A 14,808-nucleotide genomic window follows, 5' to 3' on the forward strand; every position below is an offset into this window, starting at 1 on the left:
CTTTGAAAACAGTAATTTGAAGTATCCCAGCAGTCTTCACAAGGAACATGCTACATGTACTACGTGCCGAACAGCAGATACCAAAAGTGCTACAGGCTCTGTACTCAACTTGTTGCGTGACATCTGGGGTTCTTTCACGTGAACAGTGCAAGTACTCCCCGCCCATGCAGGTCTTCTGGCCAATCGGAGTAAACACAGAGAGGTATGACCCGCGGGACGGATTGACAGCTACACGTGTTTCTGTTTGCCTACGTGCTGCAGAAAGCAGCCTATAGTTGTATATATACTTCACAGCAGGCAAGGTTTATAGTATTTTGGCACTGCTGCTTGGAAGGATAAGCTGTTGTCATGCTGCTGTTAACATACGATTCAGAGGTAAGCTTTTTAAAAAAAAAAAAATGATAAAGATTATACTAGTATTTATGTAATATATTCAAATGTATTTTCCTTAGCTGTCTTCGAACATCACTTGCTTAATATGTTGAGTTTCCTTCCTATTTTTAATATGTTTATTTTGTTGAGTATTTCTTGAGTTCGCTTCTGGCGTTGGTAAATTTGGATTTCTGTATCTTTTTTTTTTTTACTTTATGGTTGTACATAGTTCTGATATACAGGGATGTTATTTGTAATTCTTACTGAATGAATTTGTGACACTCGTGAGTCGTGCGGACCGGCAGGCGTAAATGTACAATGTTAATTGTTATTGTATGTAGTTTTTCTAGGTTTAACTTACTCTTTTCAGAAGTTGAATTAACTAAAGTTGTCGGGTTTGCAGGTGCATGGCATACCTACCTCAACTGTCCTTAATTTTTGGCTCAAACATTTGCTCTTTTCCTTTCTAATCCCTCCTAAAGCAGGCGATATTGTGGAAAAGGTAGTGGATTACATTCAGCAAATAATGACAGTAACCCAAAATGCATATTAATTCACGTTATTATGCCAACTTCTCAAGTTAATAGTGTATTTCTTAAAACGTGCTTCTAGGGTTGCCACCTTTTCAAATGCTCAAAGTGGGACTTTTTTTGTAGAAGTGTCAGATTTTGCAGGACAAAACCTACCCATGACCAGTACAAACGACAGAACTTCACCTTTTTGCCAGAATATAAGCTTATTCTTGTTGCATTTCAGTTGTTTATGCTATTTCATATAACATTTAGGGTACTAAAGATAAAAAATAGCTGTTTTATGAAACTATGAAAGAAAACCTAGGAAATGTTTTTGTCGTAAAATCTTCGAACATTTGCCATTTTTTTCGCAGGACACAACTGCCCAAGAGGGACTTCCCCTTGCAGACAGGTGGTAACCCTACGTGCTTCCGATTATATCTGGATTTGTCTCCAGTTCTGGGGGTAATAAAAGGTTAAGAGGAATGGGTGATAGTTTTGACGTTTCATAATAGAAATGAAACTTGTTTTGTTGTTGCCGTTATTGTTACACAGTGTGTTGCGCGACATCTGTAGTGGCTAAAATGTTTTGTAGTGGTTGTCAGCCTGGCTACTAATATATTCAGATTCCTGGCCATTGAGTCTTCAATGGCCAGGATAGGGTTACCACCTGTCCTAAGTAATAGTGATGTCTTGAAGGAGTTTCATTTATGCTTAAGCACAGAGTGAAATTATGCATGCTGTCTAACTTTAGGTAGATTGGGACAGTCACGTGCACATAAGCACAAAATTGAATTCTTGACTGCAGTTTTGGCAGATTCTAGGTGTATTCTGTAAACTGTTACATAAGCTCTGTTTAACTATGAATGGGAGGGATATTTTTTGCTTTGGAATTAAAGCTTTTCTGCTTTAGTAGACTGCATGATCAGTTATCTCTTCTAAATACTTATTGAGTTATTTCATTTGTTGGCTAAATACCATGCTGAATCAACATATGTTTAATGTAAGAGTAGTGCTGCTGTGTGTGTGTGTGTGTGTGTGTGTGTGTGTGTGTGTGCAGGCATGCACTAATGGCATGCTTCTAGTGCTGATGTCAACAGTGCAATTACCCCATCATTCCAGCACTCTCTTCTAACAGAATGTGTGATGTAGGTCTGCAGTGTGGCAGTACAAGGTGTTGTCTTGGTGTAATGATCTCTTAGGTGAGTACTCTTTGGGGTGATACATATTCAGCTTCCTTTTTAAAACAGTCCTATACATGTGGTTTGCTGGTGACCTGTCCTATGGGGAAATGAGTAGAGGCAGTATTACTGTCACAGTGACGTCTTCTAAGTGATTTACTTTTATGGTTAGTCTGCTAACCCACACCTGTTCTACGTTCTTCAAGGAAGGGTCACTGCAACAGCAAGTAAAGCTTGGACTAAATTTCTCTTGTGTGTCTTGTATGAGAAGGATGAGTGGTGTAATAAAGCAAGACTTAAAACATACAGATGGTAGGCCACTAATCGTAATAGGTAGCACAGTTTTGCCTGTAATAAATACAAAAGCTGTAGTAGTAGATATGGCCATATGTATGTGTGAGTGTTTGTATAGGTAACAGAAACGTGGATATTGTGTAAGATGCAGAGGACAGGAAGAAATGGAAACGGATGATCCGCTCTGGCGACCAACTGGAACAAATGAAAGAAAAATAAGTTGGCTGACATAATTTAGCACATGTATTAGCCAAAGAATTATTACAAGTGATTTTGGTACAGTTAATGCATAGTCTTTGACTAAAATGGAAAAACATTGAATGAGGATAGTACTGTTACTAGACCAATGTGGCTTTCATGATGCAGTAATTGTCTAAAAGACAGGTAGGTAAAAAGGTAGTCTAGGAGTCCATCTAGAGTTGACTTAGTTTTCTTGGTTTTTCTTTCCTTTCCTTGAGCCAAGGATTAGATGCTTAATCGCCTTTCTGAAATAATTAGTTCTCCTGTCTTAATGCAAGTTATTTGTGCATGTTCCATCAAATACATTGGTAGAAAACTAATGGTAGGGCAGTTTAATGTGAAAGGAACCGGTTTTGTTGAGGATCAGTAGCCCACCAGATGCACAGTAGCAAGCCCCGTCCCAACCCCACCTGACACCCAGGGTCACTGCAGTGTTCCTAAGCACTCCAAAATTATTCATTCTGCCTGGTTGGCCGCATGAATATTCATAGTGCATTTCCATTACGTTCATGTAACTGAAAGAAAAGTAACCTTACACTGCTTACTGTAATACATAAATAATTGATAGATACCCACAGCAAACTGTGCACTCCGAAAATATTCTTAATTCAGCCTGTTTGTCCAAATGAATGTGCATAGTGTGCCAAAGCAGGTAATTTCACAGTCACACACACAGAGAAGTAATGTACATGTTTTTCTTGTTAGTGAACAAAGTGATCGAAGTTAACATTTAACACTGCAAGTTAACTTTAACTCAGAAGGAGCAGCAAAACAATATTAGATTTAATATAAATCATTCATTCTTCATTAAACACTGAATGAAAGAATGAATGAAATGTGCTCGTTTTAAAAACAATATTACAGCCTAACCTTAACCCTTTTTTTGTTCTGCCATGGATTTTTTTACTGTTATTTTTTGTATTTGTACTACTTATTATTATTTAAAATTGATTGCACCTCCCCCTAACCTCAGACCTAGTGGTGAGAGATTTGGAAACACAGGTTGATAGCAATCTAAACGTCGATCACAAATGTGTCCACAGTGTGGTAAGAAAAATCTTGTATGTTATAACTTCTCTGTACTCGACCCTCATTAGACCACTAAGAGTACAGTGCTGTCTTTTGGATGTACCTCGCCAGGCGTCTGCAGCAGCTGGAGAGACCACAGAGGTTTGTCACCAAGAAAATTTAGGGCCGCCAAAACAAGACCTACATGGAGAGACTGAAGGCCCTGTCACTGTGCTCTGTATTCCACAGGCTGTTGAGAGGTGACTTGTGCTTGGCCTGCAGTGCAGTCTCTGACCCTCCCATAATGGAAATGCTGCACATCTGCAAATCAAATGGGACAAGAGTCACTCGCTCTAGGAATCTCAAACTAGCCTGTGACATTAACAGAACATGCTGGAGAGACAGATATATTTACCAGAGATTGCCACCCCGCTGGGAGCTCTCCTTCACGTAAATTGGAATTTTATTCCAATGACCCTATTCAAGCTCAAATCAAAATTGGATTAGAGACCGTAAATTCAGTCCGGGGGTGGCACCTATGTCCTTCAGCACTGACTGCCCCCTGTCCATGATCAGACTCGCTGTGTGAGTAATGGCCATCTAACCAAGGCCCATCAGGGAACATGGGTGTAACATGGAGCGGCTTATAAAGTCCCTAGGGCCATTAGCCCAGTAACTTATGAAGCAAGCAAGGTTCTTTGGGATCTAGATTCATAGGTAAATACTAGGCTAACTGCCCTTGTGGGCCTTTTTAAGCGTAGCCTATTTCCCTTAGTGAGAATCAAACCATGTGTCCCTTGTCTGTGAGGTAAACACCTTAACTGTTATGCCAACCCCCAGTTCCTGCCAGGCACAATAGGTATTTATAGGGACAAATGGACTGTTGAAGTCTGGTCGGGAAAGAAGAAACACAAGGTGGAAAATGCCAGATGTTATGTTTTTTTTGTGCTGATTTTTATTCTTGGCCTTTGGTGTTTTGGTAGGCAGAAGGAGGACTTGCATTTCATTGCCCTTTCCTTTACAGGAACATGGCCGTGGAGGCTATTTGAGTTAGCAATGATGTGTGTTATACTAGAGATAATAAGAGAAGTGCTTTAAAATGTTGTAGTAAGAGTATTGTGTTCTACTTTAGTTCTGTCTCACACTACTGACTTGACTGCTGTAACATGCAAACATTTTTTTCTCTTTTCAGTTTAACCAGCTGAGCAAAGTCCTAGAAATTGGTGATGCCATTAATTTAGCTGGTGATGCCATTAGTCAGTCTCCTGTTCACTTGGCTGCTTGTGGGAAGGAAGCCTTCTGTTTACTTCAGTTTCTTCAGTCAGGAGGCAATGCAGATCAGCAGGTATGACTAGTTAATGTTTTTAACAGTACCTACCTGCACTACAGTGTAAATTTGTGTCAATGTGCAGGATTTTACTAAACAGACTTAAATGGGTGAGGAGGAGAATGCTTTACTTGAGAGTTACAAGTGTGGAGTCTCTGCATGCCTAGGACTTTCCTTTTGGGGAGTGGGGTGGCACACTTAGTAAGGAAATATACTGCATATAATAAATTAAAATGCCATAAACAACACACCGATCTAGGGTATCTAATCATCCTTTACTGAAATGTATTTCTAGAACACACTTCAAAGTACAGTTTGGAAAGCTTTATGAACTTTTTTCCTTGAGATGGCACCAACATCTGTTAAAGTGCATTTCAAAGAAGCTTATATGGATGTGTGTCCGCATTTGGTATCCTACTACCTTGTAACCCCCCCACACACACACATAAACACATACTGATTTAAGTTTGTTTAAATTGTAAGGCATTTTAAAAATATGATTCATACTAGGTTTTTTTTTTTCTTTTGAGGATGCCCTGGTGTAAAGTTTGCCTTCACTGATGCAAGAATAGTACTGCATGGATAGGGTAGTGGAAGACTAGAGATGCTGACAAAAAGTTTTGCGATTGTCAACAAGCTTATCTTGGTTATTTTCTGTTTTTAAGGATTCATCTGGAGAGGCTCCTCTTCATAAGGCTGCACGATCAGGAAGCTTGGAGTGCATTAGTCTGCTTGTGGCAAGCGGCGCCAGCATTGAGTAAGTACCAATAATAGCACCTGCAGTTTTAATGAGAGGTTATGTACTTTGCTTAAGATGCCATTTACCCTTTTGTACTACTGTGCTGTCCATAGGTGACTACAGTGTAGATTTAAGAGATAAGATAAGTTTCCATTCGTGTTGTCCCACAGGCTGCAACCACGTGTTGCATGCCAATTCATTTTAATTTTCATGCAAGTGAAATGATTTCTAGCAGTTTTCAGTCTTAATCCTTACTGCAAGAATAAATGCCGTCAGTATGTTTGGCAGAAAAACTAGCCAACTGTCATGCTTCTGGAAGGTGGGAGGAAATTGCAGTACCAATTGAAAAAACACCAGGACACTTGGGAAAGTATATAAACCTCTACAGAGTAACCAAAAGTCAGGATTGAACCCTGGAGCTGTGAGTTAGCAACCATAATCACTGAGCCAGCATTATTACTTGTGCATGTTAATGAACAGAATTTTAGTTGTGTACCAGTTACTGATAGCTGACTACTAAGTAAGTTAAATTTTCCCAGCTCTTTGCCTGCAAGTGTCTTAACGGAACACATTTTCCTGAAAAATGAGTTATACATAAGTAATTTGTTTTAAGTTTACTGTCCAGCAGTAAACATAGTTCTGCTGACAAACATTGGTGTTTTCTTTTTAGGCTCACTGCTAAAACAAGTTGTGATCAGGTGACAGGGTGTTCTTTTAACTGTCAGTGTGACTTTATGATGTGATAAAGTACCGGGACATTGCTGGTGTCTCTATACATTGTCAGATGTACAGAAGCATAAGAATAATGTCAGAAGGCTGATTTGGAAATAACAAAACTTCTTGTTTTCTCCTCTCCTCCTAGTTTATATAACACTGATGGCCAGACTGCAGAAGACATTGCTTGGTCCTGCGGATTTTCTGAATGTGCCACATACCTTGCTGTCACCCGGAGTAGTCAATGTCTGAAATCCTACGGGTGTCCTGGTTCTACACGGAAGTTCTTTTGCAGTGCACCTCTAGAGGACAGACTGCTGGGCAAGAAACGGTCACACACTGGGGCAGAAGATGTGACTGGGAAGAGAGCAAGGCCTAATGGTAAGAACATTTTGAGATGGTAGAAACAGCATTGAGCTGGGAAGGAATTTGACAATGAGTTATTGGGAGATGGTACAAGCAGTCTGTAATTATGTTAGCAGGAATACAGTTGGTATTATAAGCAGGAGTATAATCATCCATAAGCAAAAGGATAATATGAAACTGGGCCTGTGAACTGCAGTATGCTTCAGGGATCATAGGAGGGGAGTAAGTTGGGTGCTGTCCTAGATGAAATGAAGTGGTACTCAAAAGGAGTGGTAAACAGAAGATGCATGTCTGCAAGTAAGGTTACTGGTAGGGGAACTTTTATGAGTATAGAGGAAAGAGTTGAATAATAGGGTCCCAAGTGTCCTAATGTAGATGGAGCTGATGCAGTTTTCAGGAGGGACAGAAACGAAAGGAAGGCAACACTGTAATTGTACTATGGGGGGTACCAGAAGTCGGTATGAGAAGGAAACCAGCACTGTGCAAGTGTAACTTGCCCTCATGTATATGCTTAAAAGTTGGAATTACCTCTGCAGAGTACAATGCATCAATGCCATAAAGTGTAAATACAAGCATGTGATGTTTCCTGGTGTATGCTTTTCCCCTGTTTGAATTACTTGCAACCTGTATCATATTTTCCACTACCGATCCATGTCAGCCATCAGACCCCACACACACTGCAACTGTTTGTTTTGTTGTGATCCTGTGGTCTTTTTGGTGGGAGTGAGATCGGACCATTAGAAAATATTCGGGAAAGTCTGGGGATTTTTTTATTCTCTAACCAGGGAAAGGTCTTCAATACCAGCCTAGTGCATGTGCACAGTTTCAGTCATGCAGTGATTCTAGCCACATTACCCCTTATCAGACTGTTCTAAATGTTTTGGTCCCTAGCCCCCAATGAAAGTGAAGTATTGAGCCAATCTGAGCCATCTGCTACTTCCTGGGATGGTCACTGGATGATCCCAGGTAGTCTATCATAGTCAGTGCTTCATCACTTTATCTCATCAAACTGGCTTAAGGACAGATGAGAGTAGGTAGTGGGGATCTCTGAGAGAGAGGCTGCAATTGGGTTAAGCCTTAAACTCTGCAGACTGATGCTAGGGTGCTAAAAGCAATGAATTCCTAATAAATTGTGCTGCAGCATAGGAAGTTGGCATTGCTAGTTCTGTTGTACAAAGTAGATCTGCAAAGAAGCTGAAAATCTGCAGGGAGTTTCCCAAATTGTAGTCATCATGGTTTCATCCACCCCCCCCCTTTTTTTTTGATCCATTCTTTAGTGGACATGTTAGACCTGTGGAACTGGTGACACTTGTTCTGTGGAACTGGTGACGCTTGTTTCAGCAAGGCCTTTGTTACTTTTGGTACTGCACCTGATTGGAAGAGTGTGGTGTTCATGGGTAGTAAACTGCCAGACTGGAGACTGAGGGTGGCATTCCAAAGAAGTTTTACTTTTGTAGGCCGTCCTCTCTCATTTTTGTTTGCTACAGAACAGTTGCAGAACCGCATTAATCTGTGTCAGCATTATAGTCTGAAGGTGGAGTGGCCAGTTTTTAGAGCAACCTGCTACAGTCTGTTAGGTAGGAGGTTTAATGCAAAGCAGTATACAACCCAGTAGTTAGTAGTCATTTTTGTATTCCTTTCACTCCATCTGTGAACAGCTTGTAAATCAGTTATAGTTTTTTAGACAGAATACTTTATATGTGAAGTAACCAAAACCAAATTAAATCCGAACCAGACCAAGAACAAAATGATGTATCCAAAGGCTCAACAGGAACAAAAAAATTCAAAATGACTTAAATAAAACTCTGTTTTAATGAAAAGATAAAAAATTCCACATCAAGCGCTTTCGCCTGGAGGCATACCAGGCTTTTTCAAGATGAACCATGATTAAAAACTCAAGGCTTAAGTACTTTCTAGCCCAAGTCATGTGACTAGAATAGCAACTAATAAAATATGCAAATCAGATGTTAAAGTGCCAACAGCAATTCATTCATTCAATGAAATTATACAATGTCTAATAACCCACAAAATTGTACTAAATAATGTAAAAACGTGTTTAAATTACAACTCGTAATAAAGCATGTATGACTGTTTTATAAAGCTACAAACAAGCTTAAAAAACTTAAACAGTCTTAAATTCATTTTGTGTCTAAAAAATCTATTAAGAACTATTGGTTTCTAAGACCTCTGTTAATCATATGAAAAGTTAAACAAAATTTAAAACATCCACTCGAAACAAAATGTTGTCCAAAATAACTGGAAATGAACAACCCATCTAAAAAATTTTTTATAATGAACAAAATCATAACTTGGCCCTCCTCAGTTTCAAAACACTCATAATACTAATACTGTAATGCTGCCACAACAGTTCCTTGTATTCAAGCCGGGTTTCCCAATCACCCCCTCTACTGTCATGTAGGACTTGCTCTAGGATTAAAAATTTAAGCTGCATATTAGGGCATGTGCTAAGATGCTTAAAAAAAGCATTGCTTTCCTTTTTCTTGGAAACATCATAAAGATGCTCATATATCCTTCTAAGGGTTCTCAGTTTTACCTACATAAAAACTGGAGCATTGAGTGCAAAAACCTAAATACACAACTCCTTTCGTACCACAGTTGTAATGGTGTTCAGCCCTAAATTTAAACCTCTTAGAGGGAATGAAAAATGAACTGTCGTTATGCACATAAGGGCATTGTTTACATGAACCACACTTGTACGTTCCAAGTGTCCAATAAACCCTTTTGTTGTCCACACCAGGTCTGATCTCAGAGACCCTTGAGGTTCGTGTCCCTTTTCCTAATAAAATGGGGATGCTCCTTAAAAATCTGTTTGAAATCATCATGTTGTACCACAATTGGCCAATATTTTTTAATTGATTGTTCAATTTTTAAGGAATCACCAGAAAAGGTATACACAACTGTTTTGGTATTCAGTCTGTTCCAATGGTTTTGAAGAATACCACCAGATGCCCCCTTACCTAACAGAGGGCAGTAAGTAGCCTCCCTACCAGCAGTAACCTCCTCAGCCAAATTACTTAAGTATGCTGGGTAACCCCTTTCATCAAAAAGTTGCTTTAGCAAGTTAACCTCTTCAAGAAAAAGCTCCATTGTGCTACACATCCTTGAAGCACGTATAAGTTGACCCTTCACAATACCCTTCTTCTGGTGGAAGGGGTGGCCACTGTTGAAATGTAGGTAGGAATTAGAAAAGGAGTTTTTTCTATATATCTTAGATTGGAAAGTACCATTACTGACATCTTTAAGAAGGGCAACATCAAGATAATGCAAATAATCGTTATTTACTTTGTAAGTAAAAGTTAGGGAGTGGTAGAATTGATGTAAACCATAAAGTCTAAGAATTGATCTAGAGAGCCATCCCATAACAAACAAATGTCGTCCAGGTACCGTTTATAATGGGTGATATGTTGAACCCAATGCGTGGAAAAAACAAATTTGTTTTCCCAGTGGTGTAACACTGTTTGCATAACTAGAAGCACAAGCCGTGCCCATTGCTACACCCTTTTTCTGTTTGTAAGTGTCACCCTTAAAATAGATGAAATTGTTGTCTAGGACAGTCTCCATCAATTGTACCAGTAAACCAATCATGTTAGACCCTAACCCAGATTCAGCAGCTAGAATATTGTTGAACCATTCCAGCCCTACAGCATGAGGGATACTGGGGAATAATTCAACTATGTCAATAGTGGCCATTAAAAGCTCCGGTTTATAGAGATTTTGCTGGATGCCTGAGTCCCATGAATCTTTGCAAACATGAGGTAAAGTGAAAGCAAATTTGTTGATGGTAAAATCAATGAATTTTCCTAAGGGCTCTGTTATTCCCCCAGCTCCTGAGACAATAGGTCTAAAGTTCAAAGGGTCTAAGCCCTTGTGTGTCTTGGGAATTCCAAAAATTGCAGGTATCCTTGGGTTTCTAACATAGAGATAATTGTATAGTTTTTCATTTATCACACCTTGTAATAAATGATCCATGAGTAAATAAGAAATTTTAGAATGTGCTAAATTCAATTCATTCCTAGAAACCAGTTCATAACGCTCAGTATCCTGCAACATGTTGTGAATGTGGGTGTCGTATATCATGTTATACATTAAAACTACACCTCCACCCTTATCTGGCTTCATCACCCGAATGTCTTCATCACCAAGCCTCTTGATTAACTGACCAAGTTCTGGTCTAAAATTAACCGATGGTATGTGAGACCTGTTCAAACAAAAGTCTCTTCAATCTGCCTCCACCAAACCTTCAAATAATTTCAACAGTGGGTTTAAGGGTGGGTTAAATGTGCTAGGCCTAGAAAGCCCTTCATTAGTCTGAGATTGACCTTTAAAATAAAAAGCAAGATTCAAGCGTCTAACAAAAAGCTTCAAATCAACTAGAATATTACATAAGTCAACTCTACGTGAAGGTACAAAGTGAAGCCCTTTTGTAAAAAGCTCAAAAAATCATCAGAGATGTTTATCAGTATAATTATATATAACAAAATTATTCTTTTAGTTAAAACACAATTGTCATGAGATCTTCTGAAAGCTTCATCAACCGAAATCCTATCAAATACATCACCTAAACTTATTATCTGCGTGCTCTGTTCCACATCTGCGGTTGATGCATTACATTCCTCCCCCCTGGTCTGCCCAGGGGATAGTGAAAATCCGATAGGCCACTCTGACTATATTTTTCTGAGCAAGTCTCTCACTTCTTCTTGGCATCTCTAGTTCAGCACTTGGGACATTGTCATTAAAAACCATGCCACTATTTTGGTTATTTAACTGTTTGGTGTCCTGCCTATTTCTACCCAACAAAGGGTAGGCCTTACCCTCCCTGTATTCTGTGAGGTCACGCTCCAGTTTCCTGATTTTACGGTTCACAATTTTTAAACAATATTGATCTACTTCATTAAAAACACGATCATATTCTCTTTTAACACCTAGAAAATTCTTACTCTTCACCACAGAATCATTAAGCGATGTTACTACTTTAAGTAATAAACCTGCTTTTTCCTCATAGTCCCTTATCATACATTCTAGCATTTCAAGCCCTGCTTTGTCAGAGTTTAACCAAGCTGTTATAAATAGATGAACCAGCCACAGCATTGTTTGGAAATTTATAGCAGCGTAACCCCTTTGGGACATGCTGCACATGCAAACATTCTTTCAAATAATCTATTTCTAATTGCATGCTCTTAAATGCATACAACTTGCCCCTGAAAGTTTTAAAGGCATGTTCAGCACAACTACTCGTGCTGTTGTTAACAGTAACAGTACTTTGTTTGAATTGAAATTATTTTTCAGTCCATGAAGTAAAATTGAAGTCTTTTTTCACAGAATTACTCTTAGCGCTGCTGGCGCTGACCGGGTGCGATTGCTGCTCCTGTGGATCGGTGTAGCCCAATTTTTTTAAGCATCTTAGCACATGCCCTAATATGCAGCTTAAATTTTTAATCCTAGAGCAAGTCCTACATGACAGTAGAGGGGGTGATTGGGAAACCCGGCTTGAATACAACGAACTGTTGTGGCAGCTCAAGTTGAACGCAACTAAGCCTCCTGGTTTAAATGACAGTATTAGTATTATGAGTGTTTTGAAACTGAGGAGGGCCAAGTTATGATTTTGTTCATTATAAAAAAAAATTTTAGATGGGTTGTTCATTTCCAGTTATTTTAGACAACATTTTGTTTTGAGTCTTTGTTTAACTTTTCATATGATTAACAGAGGTCTTAGAAACCAATAGTTCTTAATAGATTTTTTAGACACAAAATGAATTTTTTAAGACTGTTTTTAAGTTTTTTAAAACAGTCATACATGCTTTATTACGAGTTGTAATTTAAACACATGTTTTTACATTATTTAGTACAATTTTGTGGGTTATTAGAAATTGTATAATTTCATTGAATGAATGAATTGCTGTTGGCACTTTAACATCTGATTTGCATATTTTTAGTTGCTATTGTAGTCACATGATTTGGGCTAGAATGTACTTAAGCCTTGAGTTTAATCATGGTTCATCTTGAAAAGCCTGGTATGCCTCCAGGCGAAAGCGCTTGATGTGGAATTTTTTATCTTTTCATTAAAACAGAGTTTTATTTAAGTCATTTTGAATTTTTTTGTTCCTGTTGAGCCTTTGGATACATCATTTTGTTCTTTATATGTGAAGTAAGTTGATATTGATCATATCATAATGCTTTACTACAGGTGTGCAATTACAAAGTATCCCTGTTTCAGACAAAACACATTTTATAATTTTGTGAAATCTGGTAATAACTTGTCCTTTGTTGCAAGTTCTTAACTAAGAACCCCAGTATACTTTTATAGTCGTCTTTTGTGTGACATTTTCACGGGTTGCGCACATCTGGTAGAATAGCGTCAGCAGTGTGGAAAATGCAGCTGTCGTACTCTTCATAGTTCTGTTGCTTGCTTTTATGTTCAGTGCTGTGGGGTTGAAGTTTGAAAGTCATTTGTGAGGGACTGGAAGGCTTGGAGAAATGATGTAATAGATGGGTACAGAATGTTGATAGGTATATACTAGGCTAGTACTGATTAGTTTTAATATCGTTTATGCGGCAGATGTCAGTTTGGAATAAGAACAAGAGACACAAAGTAATGAGTGGACTTCCTGTAAAAGTGCAGATAGTACTTCATTTTTTTGTCTTTTTTGTGTACATGTAGAACTCATCAGCTGAAACCTGAACCCCTTTCTGAAAAGGAAACTGAAGCAAGTAAATTCTTGGGGACTTTGGACATCTGTCTGGCTGATAATTTCTTTCTTGGAGAAAGTGAAGGAAACCGACAAACTGCTCATTTTAATTGAGCTTTCATTGCCATATCTTTCGGTGAAAGATAAACAAATGTTTTACTTCTGCTACAGATTACTGGAACACAGCAAAACATTGTAGACATTATCATTGGTTCCCATAGGAATCTTGTTTATGTATATTTTTGAACACTTTTATTTTTTTTTAATTAAAAATATTTTTTAATAAAAACCTGAAATGCCATTTGACATTCTTGCTTAAAGTATATTAATAATAATTTTATTCAGAACATTATTACACTGTTAATACACTGCAAGTTGCTTGCTTGTAAAAATTAATCTTGTTTTATTAAGCACTGAAGTTTCACCTTCTGCGGGTTTTCCTTGAATGCCATCTAACCTCTGTTACAGAAGTCATCTTAGAGCATTTGAAGATATTTATTAATACTTAAAATGCTGATTGACATGCAAGTAAATTTCTAGGGTGTGCCACAGAGCACTGCCAGAAGTACATTAACTCTGACCTTTACTTTTTTTGCTTCAATTAAGCTTTTCTGTTTAGTGACATGGCGTAATTGTAGAGGTGTGGCTACAGCTGTTACATGAAATTGCAGCAAAATCAGCTTATTCATGACAAGTGTGTTGACCAGCAAAGTGTATTCCAGATGACAGGAGTGTAAACTGTACAAGATCCCTATGGTACCCAACTAGTTAGTTTTACATGTATGTGGCTTGATCATCATAGCCAGGAAACCATAACCATTTGACCCAGTTAATTTCCAAGGGAACATCTTCAAACTCCAAAGAAGTCATCCTATCCCTCTACTCCTCCCTTAAGTTCATCCATCCATAACCCCTTTTTCCATTTGCACATGGGGTTGTGACAGTCATCTAGAGCCAAGGTTTACACTGCTGGGTGGCTAGCCCTGCCATGGTAGTTCACACACACACACCTGTGGACAATTTAGAGTGTAAAATTGACCTACTGTACATCTGTGGAATGTGGAAGGAAAGCAGAGCACCCAGAGAAAACCCACACTAACACAAGCAGGACATAATGCAGATTCCGCACAGAAGGTACCCCAGCTAAGAGTTGAATCAGGGAACCTCCAGCCATGAGGCGACAGCTCTGTCTGCTATGCCACTCACCAAGTACAATGTCCCTTTTTACATGTATAAATCCAAGCATACTGAAACTGAAAAGTCTCAAAGATACATAACCAAGAATATTAAATACATTAAAACCTGCAGATATGCTGACATTTAGGAATTGACTCTCTTTATATTCAGT

At 38.6% G+C, this 14,808-nt stretch overlaps 1 protein-coding gene across 1 annotated transcript; it reads left to right on the plus strand.

Moving 5' to 3' along the window:
- Positions 1-268: 268 nt before the first annotated feature.
- Positions 269-13,755, plus strand: ANKRD37 (ankyrin repeat domain 37). Its single transcript, XM_044069157.1, has 5 exons — positions 269-375; positions 4,800-4,952; positions 5,600-5,691; positions 6,536-6,768; positions 13,433-13,755. Exons 1-5 carry the CDS (start codon positions 349-351, stop codon positions 13,444-13,446), a joined length of 519 nt encoding a protein of 172 aa, XP_043925092.1. The 5' UTR covers positions 269-348; the 3' UTR covers positions 13,447-13,755.
- Positions 13,756-14,808: the final 1,053 nt, after the last annotated feature.

The sequence above is a fragment of the Protopterus annectens genome, chromosome 4.part0, assembly GCF_019279795.1.
Source record: "Protopterus annectens isolate FY-2018-M chromosome 4.part0, PAN1.0, whole genome shotgun sequence".
In the NCBI taxonomy this organism is placed as follows: domain Eukaryota; kingdom Metazoa; phylum Chordata; order Ceratodontiformes; family Protopteridae; genus Protopterus; species Protopterus annectens.